This window comes from Ursus americanus, chromosome 16 (assembly GCF_024610735.1).
Source record: "Ursus americanus isolate L20-20 chromosome 16, mUrsAme1.1.p, whole genome shotgun sequence".
Taxonomy (NCBI): domain Eukaryota; kingdom Metazoa; phylum Chordata; class Mammalia; order Carnivora; family Ursidae; genus Ursus; species Ursus americanus.
The window spans coordinates 4,949,953-4,967,712 of record NC_142142.1 but is presented as its reverse complement, the minus strand read 5'-3'; the positions used below and the strand labels follow the sequence as shown (position 1 = coordinate 4,967,712).

At 46.0% G+C, this 17,760-nt stretch overlaps 2 protein-coding genes across 2 annotated transcripts; one reads left to right on the top strand and one right to left on the bottom strand.

Moving 5' to 3' along the window:
• The first annotated feature begins 4,291 nt into the window (after positions 1-4,291).
• On the top strand, positions 4,292-5,248 carry LOC123782674 (olfactory receptor 52D1). Its single transcript, XM_045782944.2, has one exon. It carries the CDS (start codon positions 4,292-4,294, stop codon positions 5,246-5,248), a length of 957 nt encoding a protein of 318 aa, XP_045638900.2.
• A 4,332-nt stretch (positions 5,249-9,580) lies between these two features.
• Positions 9,581-11,227, bottom strand: LOC123782670 (ubiquilin-1-like). Its single transcript, XM_045782938.2, has one exon. It carries the CDS (start codon positions 11,225-11,227, stop codon positions 9,581-9,583), a length of 1,647 nt encoding a protein of 548 aa, XP_045638894.2.
• Positions 11,228-17,760: the final 6,533 nt, after the last annotated feature.

Sequence of the window (17,760 nt, the reverse complement as noted above, 5' to 3'; positions counted from 1 at the left end):
ACAAAGGTCCTCAGAGCTTACTTTTATAAAAATAAAATTAAGAAAAATTAAGTGTGAACCACACTTCATTGAATCAGTATTGACTTGTGAATACATGAGATAGCTTGGAGGAAAATAAAAGCTCCATCAACCTCATTAAGGAATAATATTTCCAAAATAAATTAGGCTATGTTTACAATTTATAAAATTTAAAGATTTTCATATTACTTTTATTAATGTATAATTGTAATAGTTATTATAATAAAGCAGTTTAACCGTTGGAGTCTAGTGTGATAGGAAACAAAATAATTCCTGTATTATTACTAGTACATAAGAGTTATAATGAGATATTCAAACAAAAAATATATGTGTGAGAAAATGGACCAACTTCAAAGAAACAAGGCAATAATTTCAAATTTCTGACAGTTAAGAAAAGCTTGTTCATATACTTTTATTTTTTTTTTCATTTTAATGTTTTTTTTATTATATTATGTTAGTCATCATACAGTACATCCCTGGTTTCTGATGTAAAGTTCGATGATTCATTAGTTGCGTAAACACCCAGTGCACCATGCAATACGTGCCCTCCTTACTACCCATCACCAGTCTATCCCATTCCCCCACCCCCTCCCCTCTGAAGCCCTCAGTTTGTTTCTCATATATGCTTGTTCATATACTTTTAAATGGATAGTGGTGAGTTGGAAATTCTAGGACATAGAGTTAACAAAGGAAAAATTAAAAATTGTTATACAGGAGTTTTATTTTTAAATGTCAATATTCACAATGTACTGGAAATTACATCTTTTTCTACTCTTTTTTTTTTTTAAAGATTTTATTTATTTATCCGACAGAGATAGAGACAGCCAGCGAGAGAGGGAACACAAGCGGGGGGAGTGGGAGAGGAAGAAGCAGGCTCATAGAGGAGGAGCCTGATGTGGGGCTCCATCCCATAACGCCGGGATCATGCCCTGAGCTGAAGGCAGATGCTTAACCGTGGTGCCACCCAGGCGCCCCACATCTTTTTCTACTCTTTAAACTTTTAATGACAAAGTTATGGAAGGGGAATACAGTGTTTTGAAAATTCTTTTAGGAAACAGCCAGATAAGGTTTTTGAAGACCACTAGATTGAATGAATTTGAGGGGAGAGAAGTGTGTTTGCAGGGAAGAGAGAAGAGTACTCTGAAGTCATGGAATAAAGATCAGTTAAATCTGGAAGGTGCTTTGACAGGAAATCTTTGGCTCAGGGACCTGAGAGGATCTACCTGGAGTATGGGTGTCATTTCTTACCAGGTCCCGCTTCTTGCACTTGCAAGGTGCCCATGTTCAGAAGGCCCTTGTGCTTTCCGTAACACTCTGCTGTCATCATTAGGAAATTCTTGGTCATTTTATCTTTGAATTTGTATTTTGTAAGAGAAGCTTAGGATGCAGTGACGTATGCACATGCTTGCAGTCACTGTTGACCGCCCGCGAGCACAGAACTCTGGTGGATTCAAAGTGATAAGGAGTTCAGCAAACACACAGAATAAAGAGAAGAGAAGAAAGCAAGGAGATAAGAAAAGAAAAGAAAAAGAGATGAGAAGGGAAGAAAAAAACCTAAAACAAAATATACCAGCTGTTTCATTTCCTCTTTCCTAGAAGTCATCAAGGAAGATTTTCCTAATTCTTCCTCATGTCATCAGCCCTCCTTCTCATTCTCTCTCTCACAATGTGCGTCACAGACCAAATCCCTGGAGGAGACCAATTTGGTTTACACTCCTGAGCATCACAGACGGAGGCAATAAATAAGCTTGCTGATCAAGGCCATTGACCAGAGGAGGCTGGGACACAGAGCTGAGCTGAAGACAATCACTGAGCCCAGAAAACAGGGAACAGACAAAAGAACAGAGACATTTCAACCCGCATTGCACATTCAGACCCCTCTGCTCCCTCCCACCACACCCACCTGAGCCTGCCCTGAAGCACAGCTTTCACCTCCTTAAACAACACTGTGCATTCAGATACCCACCTCCCGCACAAGCTGTCACTCGAGCGCCCTCCCACACAGCCTCACACTCAGCACACCCTCTCACAGACCTCCAACCTCAGCGGGCTCCCCCTGCAAGTGTGTGTCTACCATACAGGTACGTTCTTCAAATCAGGTTGCCCAATAACCGTGTTCAGTGAATGAACACAGACTTACATTATTGAGGTCTAGGTCAGAGAAGGGGACCTCAAAGACAAGACCCTGGGCCAATTTTGAGAGGATGCCCCCATTAAGGACCAGAATGGCACTCCCTTAATATCCGCATCTCATTGTTTCCTAGGGGAAAAAAATCCAACTATGCTGTAAGCATAATTGCCTGTCACATCCCAGATGGTCACAGGGAGCTATTGTCTTAAATAACCACTTGAAATCTTCCTTAAGGATTATGAATAGTTTGGGAAGAGTAGGGAAGGAAGATGATAGTGATTTCAGCTCTCTGCCCCCAACTTCCAAGCCTATCTGCCCTGTAGTCAAGGCCATCCCAAGACCAGTTGGTGTCATCAGCAAAGGTCTTAATACGAAGAGGAAGGGCTCCCTAATTCTTTTACATTTGGAATTCAGATAACAAAAAAAAAATTTGTTTGCAGCCTTATGAATTGATATTAGACAAAATGCCTTGTTTGAAAGAGATAGGAAATCAAATATTGGTCATAGTCATAGACATTTGAGTCAGGTAAAACTTGAAACTTGAATCAGGACCCCTAATTTCAGCTCTGCAATGAACATGCTTTGTGATCTGGATGACATCAGCTTACTTCTCTGGACATTGTCATTGATTAAGGGTGCAAATGATTATCACACTCCATTTTCTCCAGAAGGGTGTTAGGAGATAAAAAGCTCGCAAATAAAGGGGGTCATTATTTGGGGTGTTGAAATTTTTATCTCATACATATTACTTTTTGCTGAACCATAAACTCTGTGAAGGTAATAAGCCATATGATGCCATTTCAGATTTAGAGATGGGAAAAAAAAAAACCACCCAAAGAAGTTGTGGGATTATTCTAATGCCACATAAGAAACAGCTGGAAAAGAGAGAATGACTATAGAGTCATTGGTTTTTCCAAATTAAGACAGGCCAAAGAAGTAGAAGATTTGCTCAAAGTCACACATCAACTTTGTGAGAGTATCAAGACTAAAATTGAAGTTTCTCAGAACCCCATACAGGTTTCTTTTAAGTAAACAACGTGTTCACTAAAGGGGAATGTTTTTAAATGCAGCTAGCCTTCCAGAGCAAAAACAGATTCCCATTCCAGAATATCTTCATTGTAAGCAACCCCAGAACAATCGTTTTCTGCCTTGGTCTGCCTCTGTCAGCACTTGTCATACTCATCTAGCCTCAGTATTCAGCCATCACACTGATGGGTGTGCAGGACCTCTGGCTGTCTTTGCCGCAGTAGAGACTGCTGTCTCCCAGCTAGAATATCTTGTGTGTGTCTTTCTTTCTTCTATTATCCCCTGATGAATACTCAAATCACTGTAGGTGCTGAATCATGTGATATATGAGCGTATTCAGGTGGCCTAACTTCTTTCTGGGCATTCCAGGGGAGATACAAAATGAAGTTATGTAGTGTGTATTTATGAAGATAATTAGAAACACAGAAAATATTATCTCATAAAGTCCAAAAGTCAATGTTATGTTCCATTGACTTTAGTGAACATAGAGTCTTGAGTGAACATCGATCAAAATGTCTAGGTCCAGACACAGGCATGGTCAGTGTGGAGGTTACAATTGCATAAGGGCATAATCCCAGCCAATAGGATTTTGTAAAGTAGTAGAAGGATGAAAAACAAACCAAAAGACCATTAGGGACCAGAAGAAAGGGATGGCTCTGGGAGGCAGAAAACTTTCACTGAAGCTTAGAAAACAGAGAAGGAGAAAATAATGCCAGGAGACTCCCTAGGCATGGCAAAAGGCATGAATTAAAGAGGCAAGGAACATCCCCCCTCGTGAGTTGACTAAAGGCTAATAAATGATGGGCAGGATGTGAAGCAGGTAAGACACGAAGGATCAGATTGCAGAGATGCTTCAATAGTTAGCTTGGTGCTTGGAGTATAGACCTCAAAACATGATTGACAAGTACAGGAATTAGCAGAATGAAAAAAAGAGTAGACAATATGTGATAGAGTCTTTCAGATTCTTGACAAGTTAATGACAAATATTTTTCTCAGCCTAAAAAAGATTGTTTCACAGAAGGGTCATAATTTTATGTAAAGAACGAACCAAGAACTTGATGTTACAGGACAGTCATGCAATCACACCTTGGATTGAGCCCTTTATTTCCATGCAGAATGTCAGCTTCCAACCTCAGTGATGACAGCCTCCCAGCCACTCTGTTCCTGATGGGGATCCCAGGGCTGGAGTGGGCCCACGTCTGGATTGCCATCCCCTTCTGTGCCATGTATCTGGTAGCTCTAGCTGGGAATGCTGCCCTCATCCTGGTCATTGTGACAGACAGGGCTCTTCATGCTCCCATGTACCTTTTCCTGTGCCTTCTCTCACTCACTGACCTGGCTCTCAGCTCCACCACTGTGCCCAAAATGCTGGCCATTTTGTGGTTCCATGCTGGTGAGATTTCCTTTGCTGGATGCCTGGCACAGATGTTTTGTGTCCATTCTATCTATGCCCTGGAGTCCTCGGTTCTTCTTGCCATGGCCTTTGATCGCTATGTGGCTATCTGCAACCCACTGAGATATACAGCCATTCTCAACCATACTGTCATAGGCACGATTAGCCTTGTTGGGATCTTCCGTAGTGTGGCCATTGTCTCCCCATTCATCTTCTTGCTGAGGCAACTGCCTTACTGTGGTCACCATGTCATGGCACACACATACTGTGAGCACATGGGCATCGCTCGCCTGGCCTGTGCCAACATCACGGTCAATATTGTCTACGGGCTGACTGTGGCTCTGCTGGCCATGGGTCTGGATTGCATCCTCATTGCCATTTCCTATGGCTTTATCCTCCATGCTGTCTTCCGCCTGCCTTCTCAAGATGCCAGGCACAAGGCTCTGAGTACCTGTGGCTCCCACCTCGGAGTCATCCTGGTCTTCTACATTCCCGCCTTCTTCTCCTTCCTCACCCACCGCTTTGGGCAGCACCGAGTCCCCAAGAATGTGCACATCTTTCTGGCGAACCTCTATGTGCTGGTGCCTCCTGTGCTCAATCCAGTCATCTATGGGGCCAGGACCAAGGAGATTCAGAGTCGACTGCTGAGACTGCTTCAGCTGGGGAAAATTTTAATGTGAAATTTGAGCACAGTTTGGAGACAAGGAAAATAAAGGTACGGTAGCTGTCTAGATGCATTTACATGGATGGAGACCTCTGATATAACAGAAGTGTCTTACATGAGAGGAAGCACTGGAAGGAAAGAGAAGGTCAGATGAATTGGAGGTAGGTATCAAAAATCATATTGAATGTACCACAATCCCGAACCTTCCAGAGGAACTCTGAAGAGCTCGGAGAGATGATAGTATTTTTAGTCTTGGGAATATTTTACAATTAGGAATAAGCATGCCTTGGAGAAATCTCAGTAGTCTGGTATGTCAGTGTAGAATGCACCTAACATTTTTTTCTTTTCTACAAATGTTTCTGTGACTTACTAAAGATCAAGTCAATTCCTCTTCTTAAATGAGTCTGGGCTTCACAGTGGAAATATTCTTCTGTGAGTCCAAAAAAAAAAAAAAAAAAAAGGACATTTGAGGTAAATTTCATCTGATTTCCAATGCTTTGGGTAACAATGGAGAGCACAAAGTCTCAAGTTAGGGCACCTGGGTTTGAGTCCTGTTTCGTCTGCTTACTAGTGTTATAGCCTTGAGCGTGCTCAATCTTCCAACGTCTCAGTTTAGCCAACTGTCAAATGGATCATGTTAATATCTGACTCTTTTTTTTTAATATCTAACTCTTAATGCTGTCTCTAGGAATAAGTAAGGTAATGAATGTAGAAAACTCAAGATAGTGACTACATGTAAAATGACCAATAAATAAATATGACAACGTTATGTAAACTCTGAAAATTATTAGCCAACTCATCACTTATTTAGGACTGTTTTTCATTACATTACTTTACAGGGTTATTATGATAAGTATGTTATACAACATTTCTAAAATATTTAGATTGGGCTTGGTATATAACTAGTGCTCATTAAAACTGTATTTTCTCCCATCCCTCCTCTGGTCTTCCATTTGGAAGTCCCTTTCCTTTTGGCCATAAAATTATCCCTCATTCAGGTTTCAGGGAGGCCTGCTCAAAATCCAAATTGCTTTTTTTAATAGCCCTCCTTTGTCCTAGTAACCTCAGTTCTAAAATACACAAATAAGGGGCGCCTGGTTGGCACAGCGGTTAAGCGTCTGCCTTCGGCTCAGGGCGTGATCCCGGCGTTATGGGATCGAGCCCCACATCAGGCTCCTCCACTATGAGCCTGCTTCTTCCTCTCCCACTCCCCCTGCTTGTGTTCCCTCTCTCGCTGGCTGTCTCTCTCTGTCAAATGAATAAATAAAATCTTGTAAAAAAAAAAAAAATTAAATAAATAAATAAATAAAAAATAAAATAAAATACACAAATAAGTCCCCAGTTACTGCTCCCAATAATTCAAAATGTGATTATTATCTGCAATTTAAATTAAGAGCCTGTGCTTCAGAGAGGCTAATCTTCCCAAGGTTATCCATCTATATGGGCCATTATCTCAAACATTACTCAGAATGCGGTATGTGTGAGGGTGCCAACCTACACGGACATGCAGCAACAAAAGTGCAGACCCTTTGTCCCTCGAGGTAGTAAATGGTAAAGAGACCCAGTAATGTAACGACTTCAGGAATAGAGAAAAATATATAAAAAGAAGCTGAAGGTGGAGAAGGGCAAGGGAGCTGCTGTTCTGCTCTTGAAATGCTTCTTCGCGGGTCTTACGCCTGCTCCCCCTAACATGCTGGCTTCATTTGGTCAAAAGGTCCCCCTCAAAAGGCAACTGCTCACCATTCACACTACTTACCCGCCATGAAACTCACATTTTTCCTGGAAGAGAGTGGGGGTCAGGAACGCAGGAAGTTAGTGTCAAATGCAGGGCCAGGATTCAGGACTCTGGACTCCCATAGTAATACATAAAATGCACGCATCTGTGGACTAGATTTGCAAGACCCTAGAGCTATAGGGACTTGATGGACTGGTAAGGAAAGTCAGGTTCACAAGTGAGAAAATGATGTGTCTGATGTTAGGCCACAAGCCCCATAGTTTGCCGCCTGGTCCTCCCTTAACTCACCCACAAAGTCATCAACCATTCATCATAACTCTTGGGCTCTTCTCCTCTTCCGGCTATGTCTGTGGCCTCAGAGGAGCTCCAAGGAGGAAGGTCAAAGGGGTGGAGCAGAGACTAGAAGAGGAGGGATGCAGGATCACACAGCTGCTGATGCCATGGCATAGGGGTCTAGCTGTGGCCTATACTCCAGACTGATACCCTGTGGACACAGCACAGGGCAGTTCTTCCCCATGGTTTCCCCTTATTGACCAAATTCCAACTTTCATATACCACAAATAACAGACAGATGGAGGATTCTGCAGCCCTGATGCCAAGCTCCACTCCCTAAAGTTCTGGTTTGGGCTCTTTTATTATCCTGAGGCTAAAATGCAATAGTTCCTAGAAGGGGAGGGTGAGGCCTTCTAGAAGACTGGAGGTAACAGGATCCAGTCCCCAGGAAGACTACTAACACTATTGCCAACATCTCCCATCTCACTCAGGTGTCTGGCCATTGGAGCCCACATGATAAAGGAGAAAGCATGCTTCTAGGAGCTCAGGAGACTGCCCTGCCCATCACTCCCACTTCACCCCCAGACTCCCTCTCTTCCCTGGGACCCAATGTGCATCACTCATCTCAGAAATTCAGACCAACATCATTTTGGGATCATTGATGGGTCATGCGGTCCCAAAGGTATTTTTCGCACAGTCCCTGACTGCCACAATCTTCAGGTAAATAGATTCCTGTAGTGTCACAAAACAATTAAGTCACGGTGTGTAACTCAGAGAAGTCCACCCTCCCCAGCCCTGGGAAGCATGAGATTCCGTGGTTTTTCAGCCCAGGGTCAGCTGGCTCTGAATCTACAGTCCCTGGTTTCCCAAAACTAATGCCTCCAATATGCTTCCCACCTCTCTTTCATTAGGTGGTCTCCTGCTGTATGGGTCATACGGCCTCTGGTCCTCTGGAGCACACTTCACGGACATCCCCGCCTCACGTTCACATTTGGAAAACACTCTGAGATTAGGGGTATGAGGATAGGTGCAGCCCAGCTCCAAGACCCCATAACGTGATCAATCTCTCCCCCAAACAACATTCTCTTCACCCACCTACCCCCAAATCGACGTCACACATGAGATCCAAGCAATCTTTTTAATGTAGAACAGCCTTGGGCAGTGAGGGAGGGGGCTGTTCAGGTGCGCACGGGAATTCCCTCATTGACGGATCAGAGTTTACAGAAGAGAATGGAGAATGAAAGGGGGACTTTCACTAAGACACAGGGACCCCGGAATGTAGAGTCGGAATGGGGCCCAGGGAAAGATGCTGAGCTATCTCTGGCTATGCTGAGCCCGAGGTTCCTCGGTGACACCCAAAAGAAGGCTGCTAGGCCTCGGAAAGTATAAATAGACTCAGAGATGAAGGAACTACGAGCACAGAAGGAAGAGCCACAGCCAAGAACATGGTCAAACCCTGAAAGATGAATAAAGAAAGAATCCGTGTAGCTTTACTCTCAGGAAGCACCACTCCACAGAAAGAAAACAAAACCAAAAATGGGTAAGAATATGGATTAAATAAAGCAGCTTAAAGAAAGAGGGGTTAGTATATCAGATTTTGTACAAAATTAAAAACAAAAACAAAAAGTGGGAAGATGAGGAATGAGAGAGTTCTGAGAAAGCTTCTCCACCAGCCTGGGGGTAAGTGCCTGCCTGCAGAAGATGGAGAGACATGGCCACTTTGCAGAAATTCAGAGACGAAAGGAGAGAGAAGTTCGGTGGCTAATAGGGCAGCAAAGTCAAGCATCTTACAGGGTAAAGGGAAAAAACGTGCCCAGGAGGAGAGGATGGGGCTTCAGAAGTGGTAGGGGTTCACCTCACGGAGCAGGATCCTGACACGGGCAGGTAGGAGAGAAAGAGCCCAAGCTGAGGGAGGTTGGACAGACTCTCTGTAATATGGAGAGACTGGGCCTGAAGCCAGAGATACTTGGTGAAAGAGAGAGTGGCTTCCTGGGGGAACAAAAGCCAGGATTCCTTCAGAGTCGCTCTGGAGTTGGAACGGAGGTGGCTTGTGACGATGATGACAATGTTGGTGGGGAACCAGGTTGCTGAAAACACTCAGGACATCCCCACCTCACGTTCAAATTTGGAAAACACTCTGAGGATGGGAGCAGCCCAGCTCCAAGACCCCATAACGTGATCAATCTCTCCCCCAAACAACATTCTCTTCACCCACCTACCCCCAAATCAACATCACACATGAGATCCAAGCAATCTTTTTAATGTAGAACAGCCTTGGGCAGTGAGGGAGGGGGCTGTTCAAGTGTGCACGTGATCTGAGTAAGAGGAATTCAAAATATGCTACTTCCCCTCCCCTCCCCTTCCCCTTCCTCCCCCTCCCTCTCCATGAGGTGGTGCGCTGTGGGCATCAGCTGGAGGGACCGGGGCCTCTGGTACCCCCAGCAGCCTCTCAATGGCAGCGTGAATGTCTCCTCCCGCGGCCATGAGGGCCTGCAGATTGGCATCACGGTTAGTAAACCCCATAACCTTCAGATGCTCCAGGTCTTGCTGGTAGCAGCCTTCAGGGAGGAGGGATGAGGGTAACGAGGATTGTGTGGACTGGGAGCAGGCATTGGCCAATGCCTGGAGAAGCTGAAGAACAGCCAAGGTGGGCTGCACAGAGTCTGCTCTCTGACCCTGCCCTCCACCCCTGGTTTCAGGGGGTTCTCTAGTCCCATGTGGCCTACCTGGACCCCACAAACAAGGTGCCAGCCCAGGCACCTCCTTGGACAGTATCTGCAGGCCCTTTTCTATCTGTATCAATGCCTGCAGGGCTCGTGGGTTGGTCAGGAGGGGAAGTAGCGGCATACGATGTCGCAGGGGGCTTCCGGCTGCCAACGGGTGTAGCAGAGTTGGATTCTTCTGCAGGACGTGCAAGGCCCTACGCAAGGCAGAGGGCGAGGGTCTCAGCTGACTGGTTACAGTGGCTCTCCCTGTAGGCTGCTGGCTCTCCTGGGAGAGAAGATCCTGGCCCGAGTTTACATCTGGCATGCCAGTCCCACATCCTGGATTGGCCTGATTGGAGGCCACACACCTGGCCTGGGTAACTTCTCCTGCCCTGACCTTCTGCACCAATGGCCTGGCTGGTGCCAAGGCTGTGGGGATGGCGGTAGGGTCAGTGTTGACGTGAGGGCTGGCCTCCTCTTTGCAAAGCTCTGAACCTGGGTTGTGGCCTTTGGAGGCAACCAGCGGGGCCAGAGCGAAGAGCAAGAGCTGCTGGATATCAGAGCAGACTGGACGCATAGCATTGTCACCACCTGGCACTGCCTTCAATGCCTCCAGCCCCCGCTTATCGGCCTGCAGGAGCTCCTGTTGCCGGGCTGGGTTCTGCAAGGATTCCAGAGCCTTAAGAGCTGACTCAGGTTTCTGTACTAGCCTTGAGGATTCGGGAGCGTGGCTGGCATTGGCTGGTTTCTCATTTGCCAGGCCTTGAACCACAGGGCTCTCCAAGAGCTGCACCACTGACTCAGGTGCGGCCATTAGGAGTTGAGCCAGCTGGCCAAGAAAGTCAGCCAGATCGGGCGAGCTCCGGGCCAGCCGGCCCAGCCGGCCCAGCCTGGCCAGCATCCCGGCACTCTCCGAGGTGGAGGGTTCAGAACGATGCGTGCAGTGGCCAGTGGGGCCTGACAGGGTTCCGGGACCAGGCAGCGTTCCTTTCAGACGGGTCCTCACCACCAAGTGGACCGTAGTGCCATCCAGGATGCCACGCTGGCTCAGAATGTCTTGATCCCGGAGGATCTTTCCAGTGAAGATGAGCACCAAACGGTTGGTGTCACAGTGCAGGCGTTTGGAGATCTGTTTCTTAAAGTGGTGGACGCTGCTATTTTCCGCCAGCATAAATTCCTGGCAGTCCTGTGGGGTCTTGACAGACACTCTGATGATGCGTGATGACGGCTCCCTACCAGACACCAGCCGGCTGTCCCCTGCTTCTTCCCTAGCCCGAGCCATACTCCTCAAGAGCAGAATGCAGGACCGCCCGAGGGCCTGTAGAAGCCCAGGTGCTGCAGAAAGCACACCTGGGTGCAGGGACCAGCAGGTGTTGAGGGAGGTCCACTCACCCACGACCCCCGGACTCCGCTTCCTAATGTAGCCTCGAGGTCACCTGGCTCCCATAGAGGTGTTGGCTGTCCTTCGCCAGGGCCAGCCTTAAGGGATATGATGTCAGTGATGAGGTCACAGTTGAGAAGTACACCCGCATGGGGGAAGGGCAGAGGTCTCTTCCACCTGCCTGAGGTGGGCTGTCTTTACAACTTGACTTAAAGAGCAATAGGAAAAAAATTAACTATTTCTCTCTAGAAACCTATTGTGCACCAGCCAATTTCACTGTTGAAAATCATACCACCTGAGACTGGTAAACGAATATAGCAAAGTAGGAAAGGCCCTGGTCTAAGTGCTGCTTCTAGTCACCTGTCTTTCACTAAACGGCTGTGTACGGACCGTGGCCCAGTCAAGGCCACGAGTTCCCTTGTTTCCCTATGAACAGAAGGAAGATGGGTACGGTCAGTCCGTGCAGGCGCAGCGGGGGCTGGAGGGCAGCTTGTGTCTCCGAGGCCACCGGGCTGAGTAACTTACTGACGCAGTTCTAAGGAAAATAACATCATGTTCCCCAGGAACTTCTGAACTAAGTCGCTCTCAAAGACATAAACTGTGATCTCAACTCTCCAGCATTAGAGCTGAGGCAAAATAAATTCTAAGAAAGTAATAGTTTTACTCTAGGTCTCTATGACTTAACAGTGATTAGATTTAAGATCCATTCAAAGAGGAAAATCGTCACTTGGGAGCGGACGTATTTCAGCTGCAAAAGCAGAAAAATGATGATTCTCTAAGGCACTGTTTTGACCACTCCAGGCAGGTGGGACCCCAGGTAAAGTCTGTCAAATCTCTGCAGCCATTGTATTGTTTTACTGTGAAGATGAACACAGCAGGCTGCCAGGCTTTTGCCATTATATCCTTGACCCTTTTTCTGATTCTGGCATTTCCAAGGGCTACAGAATTAGCACTCGGCTGTCTACAATACCACCTGCCGAACGTTCTGCTGGACGTGGGGAACACGCGGTCCCTCTACAACTGGATTTTGATATATATTCTTACACGTGGACTAGTTTGAATCAGTGTCTCCTATATCCAACCGATATCAAGACTCTGACAAGTTGTAATTCCTGAGTTTAAAAGACCTTCTCAGTCTGAGGAGACTTCACAGAGTGAGCCTCGTGGCTGGCTGGCAGCAAGCCGTCTAGTGAGCCTTTCCTGGGAATGCCCAGATCTCAGAAAAACTTCTACCGTAAGGAAATTACTAACAAAACCAATTCCTCTGGGGAATTTTTGAGTTTCAGCCAGCAGAACTGGATCTTCAAACTAAAGTTCCTGGCTTTTCATTAGCTAATAAATTAATACGTAATAGGAGTTGAAGAACATTCTGGGGGACAGTTATCCAGAATCGCTTTCTCATACCTCATGTTTCCAGGGATTTTTTTTTTTTCCTCCTGCATAGACTGTGAGGTGAAACATGCCTTTTCTCCTCTCTTTCAGGCTGGAGACCTGGAATGTCTCCTTCCCAAGCACCCACTGACAGCCCTTGCCAGTCCGTTCACATACTGTGTCTCAGTGAAGGAGCCCTGCCCACACCGTCCACTGAGTTCTTCAGCACAAGAATCTCCCTTCATCCTGCCCGAGAAGCCATCGTCATTGGAATATTTGACATTGTACCTATATTTCTTTTATAGTTGGAAAATAAAATAAAACAATCAACTTGCTATTTGTTGGATCAATTTAAAACTTACCACTTAGGACAAAAAAGGGGGAACGTGGACTCTCAAGAGGAAAATAGCGCTGGTTTAAGTCCCACTCCTACCACTTAATAACCTTCAACAAGTCATTTACCTCCTTTAAGCCAGGGTTTCATCCCCTATAAAATGGTAGTTTTTCACAGATTTGTTTTGAAGATTTAAGGAGATAAAGCATATAAAGTGCAAACCAAAGTATCTGACACAGAGCAGACGTTTGTCAAATACTGAGTATGATTTCAACACTAGAATCACTGCTGATCTTCGGCACATCCTGTGGTCAGGCCCCTAACTAGACTGGGACACACGGAGAACAGATGTGCCTGCCAGGGTTGACCGCATGCCCAGAGACATGTTCAGCTGCAGATAATGGAGATAACTCCAAGCAGCCTGGGGAGGGGAGTGTGGTATCTTCTGTTAGACCCAGGACTCCAACCAGATTCAGTAAAATGCTGACCTTATGCACCTGATTTAAAGTGTATTATAATAAGATCTAATTTCCAGAAAACATATTACATTCCCATATTTTTCACAGAGATTGGCTAATTTTTCTTATCCTGATAATACTTTTATTAGACATCAAGCTATATGAAAAGCTCAGTATTTTTTTCTAAGATTTATTTGACAGAGAGAGCAGGGGGAGCGGCGGGCAGAGGAAGAAGCAGGATCCCCGCTGAGCAAGGAGCCCCATGTGGGACTCAGCTGAAGGCAGACGCTTAGCTGACTGAGCCACCCAGGAGCCCCAAAAAGTTCAGTATCATATGCAGTTTCACTGTTTCTTGTCAGCAATTTGCTTCAGAAAGATCTAATGAGAGTTTTGATTTTTTTTTAACCAAAATTGTCACCTGGGAGAAGATGACTCTTGGTGGCCGTGCTAACTGAGCAGGAAGTGCTGTAAGGATTCCCATTAAAAGAGAAATGCCTGATTCTGACCTGCTAGTGAGCTGTGATTTCCTTCCTATAATACATTGAGTAGGTTTGAGCCAAGTGTGGTTTATAAGTTTGTTTAATTAAACTGAAAAACACCCTCTGATGGGAGTAGCAAAGACCGCCTCCATATCACTTTTGCAATAAAATCCAAACTCCTTGTCTAGCTACAGAGCCTTCCCTGGTCGGACTCCTACTCATCTCCTTGACTTCCTGATGATGATTTTCTCCTTTTCTACAAACCTTGGCCACACTGGCCTCCCTTTTATATCTGACACAGGCCAAGTGCCTTCCCATGCTTAAAGTCATTGCAATCGCTGTTCCCTAAGCCTTTAATGCTTGTCCGCCTAATCTTTACAGGGCTCACCCTCTTACCTTTCAAATCGTCTCTTCACAAAGCCCTTCCCAACCATTCCGTATCTTATCAGTCTATTTTAATTATCTGCATAGAATATTTATTTATTTATTTATTTATTTATTTATTTATTTATTTATTTGACAGAGATAGAGACAGCCAATGAGAGCGGGAACACAGGCAGGGGGAGTGGGAAAGGAAGAAGCAGGCTCCTAGCGGAGGAGCCCGATGTGGGGCTCGAATCCAGAACGCCAGGATCACACCCTGAGCCGAAGGCAGACGCTTAACGACTGCGCCACCCAGGCGCCCCTGTCATTATTTCTTCTTTACTATTCATTTATGTTTCCATGTCCCTTCAGTAGAATATAAACTCCATGAGAACAGGGATCTTATCCTACTTGCTACTGTAACCCCGTTGCCAGTAAACACTAAAAAAAAAAAATACATGTAGGAAGGAAGAAAGGAAAGGTGGGAGGGAGGGAGTTGAGGGAGAAAGGGAGATTGAATGAAAGACACAGACACGGGTTTATCGTAATGACAGTTTGTGAAGTTTTGCTCACCTCAATAAATGCCCAACAATAGGATGAATGTGGAGCAAGCATATGTGAGAATCCTTTGTTGTCATGATAAATGGAATCATATAGAACAGTGAATGAACTCTTGTCTCTCTCTCCACAAACCTGTTTCTCCCATAATCTTCCCTATCTCGGTTTTACAAGCAAGCCCGCCCAGGTCAGAGCAGAATCTCCACTTACCACTCCCTGCAGCCCCTTCTCCCTTCTCAGACCGTCATTCGTTTAGTTGTTCAGGCCAGAAACACAGGAATCACCCCTGAGTCCTTTCTTTTCACATCTAATTTATCAGTAACTATTCAGGGCTTTTTCTTCGACATGTGTCCTGACTCTGATCACCTCAACTCTCTCTCTCCACCCAGTGTGGAGCCAAATGTGTGGCTTGAACTCACGACCCTGAGATCGAGAACTGAGCTGAGATCAAGAGCCGGATGCTTTACCGACTGAGCCATTCAGGTGCCCCACCTTGACATTTCCAGGAGCCTCCGAGCTGGTGTCCCTGCTTCCTCTCTCCGTCCAACAGAGTCACTACCTCCCACAGTAGCAAATACAGATCAATTAACCTCATCTCTTTACACAAAACCACCAAAGGTTTTCCTGTGATACTTGAATTAATCTAAATGCCTTCCCAAGTCTAAAACGCTCTGCTAATTTGGCTCCGGGCTGACTGCCTGACCCACCTCCTGAGCACCCTGCCCCAGACCCAGCAGCCTTCTTACATTCTGGAACGCACCCTGCTCGTGGCTGCTTTTTAACTGACATCCCATTTGTCTCGGAACTCAGAACTCGTGCTCCTGACTTTCGTTTGCTCACTCGCTTTATTCACCACATCTCCGCTTCAACGCTGTCTGGAGTCATGAGCTTGATGATCACAACCCCGGAAGAGGCCACCTGTCAATCCCTGTTTACTCTGTGTCTCTTAGCCTCTCCCTTTGCTTGAAATTCCATCATGGGGTATGTCTGTGTCCTCTCCTCTGGCTTCACAAAGGCTGGGCTTTGTGCTCTAGACCACCCCCCGTCTCCAGCACCCAGCACAGAACCTGGCGGAGAGAGAGGGTTCAACTAATGTTAGCTGAATGAGTAAATGAACCCCAATTCCTCCCTTCCCTTAACCTTGCACATCTGATCTTATCAGAACGGTTTGTCAATTCTAGCTCCAAAAATTCTGCAGTTGTCCACTTCTTGCCATTTGCCCTTGTGGGGAACCCCAGTCTGAGAAGGGGCAACACCATCCCTTACCTGGATGATGGCAAGATCTTCTGTCTTGACTTGGTTTCCACCCTGCCAGCCTCTCATTCCTGCTCCACAGAGAGGAGCAAGAAATCACTCCACACTCGGTGGGAGGCAACAGAGCCCTGCACCACCCTGCCCGCCGTCTCTCCCACCTCACCTTGAAGCACCCCCGCACCCCCGCCCATTCTCACTACTCTGGACACACTGGCCCTCTTTCCTTTTTCTTCAAACGTGTTGAACTCTAACCTAACTCAGGGAACTTCTTTACACTTGCCCCCCTGCCTGGAACATTCTTCCCCCAGCTCTCTGAATGTCTGGCTCCCTCTTACCCTTCAAGTCTCTGCAGAAATACTCCCTCCAGAGAGATACACTCCGACCACTCTTCTAAAAATATATACCTCCTCCCCCTAAATGCACTAGCCAATTACCTGCTTTATTTCCCACATGAAATTTATTATGATTCAATTATTGTTTTTGTAGTAGAATAGAGATTAAGAGTGCGGCCCCTAGAAACACAGGTTCCAATCCCAGCTCCAACTCCACCACTTCCGAGCTGTGCAACCTTGGATTAGACACTTAACATTCCCCTGCTTCCTTTACCTATCTGTAAAATCAGTTAATGACAGTACCGACCTTCCAGGGTGGTTGCAAGAATTAAAAGTTAATAGGCACAAAGCTTATTGAACGGGGCCTTGTTCTCAGTGCTCTGTTAGCTATTACTTCTATCTCCTGTTTGTTTGTTGGAAGTCTCTTATCGCCGCTAGATTGCGAGCACCTTAGGGCAAAAACCATAGCTATCTTGTTCACCACTGAATTCCAGCACCAGGCATAGTTTCTGGCATACAGTAAGTGTTCAGGAAATATTGGTTAAACTAATGAGTCGCAAAAGGCTCCTTTGTAACTTGGAAAAAAAGCTCCCTGACTTATTATCAAGTTAAACAGCCAGGTTATGAAACATTACGTACAACAGATTCACAGGTTTGTTAACGTGTTGGAAGGACAACCGCCGTGGTATTAGCATTGCTAGTTTTTAACTTCTTAATCTACTTCTCTGTATTATCTGATACACACAGTTGACCCTGGAACAATGCGGAGTTTAGAGGCGCTGATCCTGTGCAGTAAAAAATCCACGTATAACTTTTGATTCCCCAAAAATGTAACTACCAATAGCCTTCTGCTGACGGGAAGCCTCGGTGATAACATAAACAGTGGATGAGCCCGCACTCTGTATGCTATGTGCGTTACATTCTGTACTCTTACCATGAAGTGAGCTAGAGAGAAGACAGTGTTATGAAGAGAACCATAAGAAGGAGAAAACACATTTACAGTAGTGTGTGTATATTTATCGACAAAATAAATCGCATCAGGCTTCAGGCTCCCTGGGAGCCTGATTCTTCCTCTCCTACTCCCCTTGCCTATGTTCTCTCTCGCTGGCTGTCTCTCTCTTTTATTTATTTATTTGACAGAGAGAGAGACAGCCAGCGAGAGAGGGAACATAGGCAGGGGGAGTGGGAGAGGAAGAAGCAGGCTCCCAGTGGAGGAGCCTGATGTGGGGCTCGATCCCAGGACCCTGGGATCATGCCCTGAGCCGAAAGCAGATGCTTAACGACT

What these genes read in the sequence shown, in the direction of transcription:
- LOC123782674 (XM_045782944.2), top strand. Translation starts at nt 4,292, where the DNA reads ATGTCAGCTTCCAACCTCAGTGATGACAGCCTCCCAGCCACTCTGTTC.
- LOC123782670 (XM_045782938.2), bottom strand. Translation starts at nt 11,227, where the DNA reads ATGGCTCGGGCTAGGGAAGAAGCAGGGGACAGCCGGCTGGTGTCTGGT.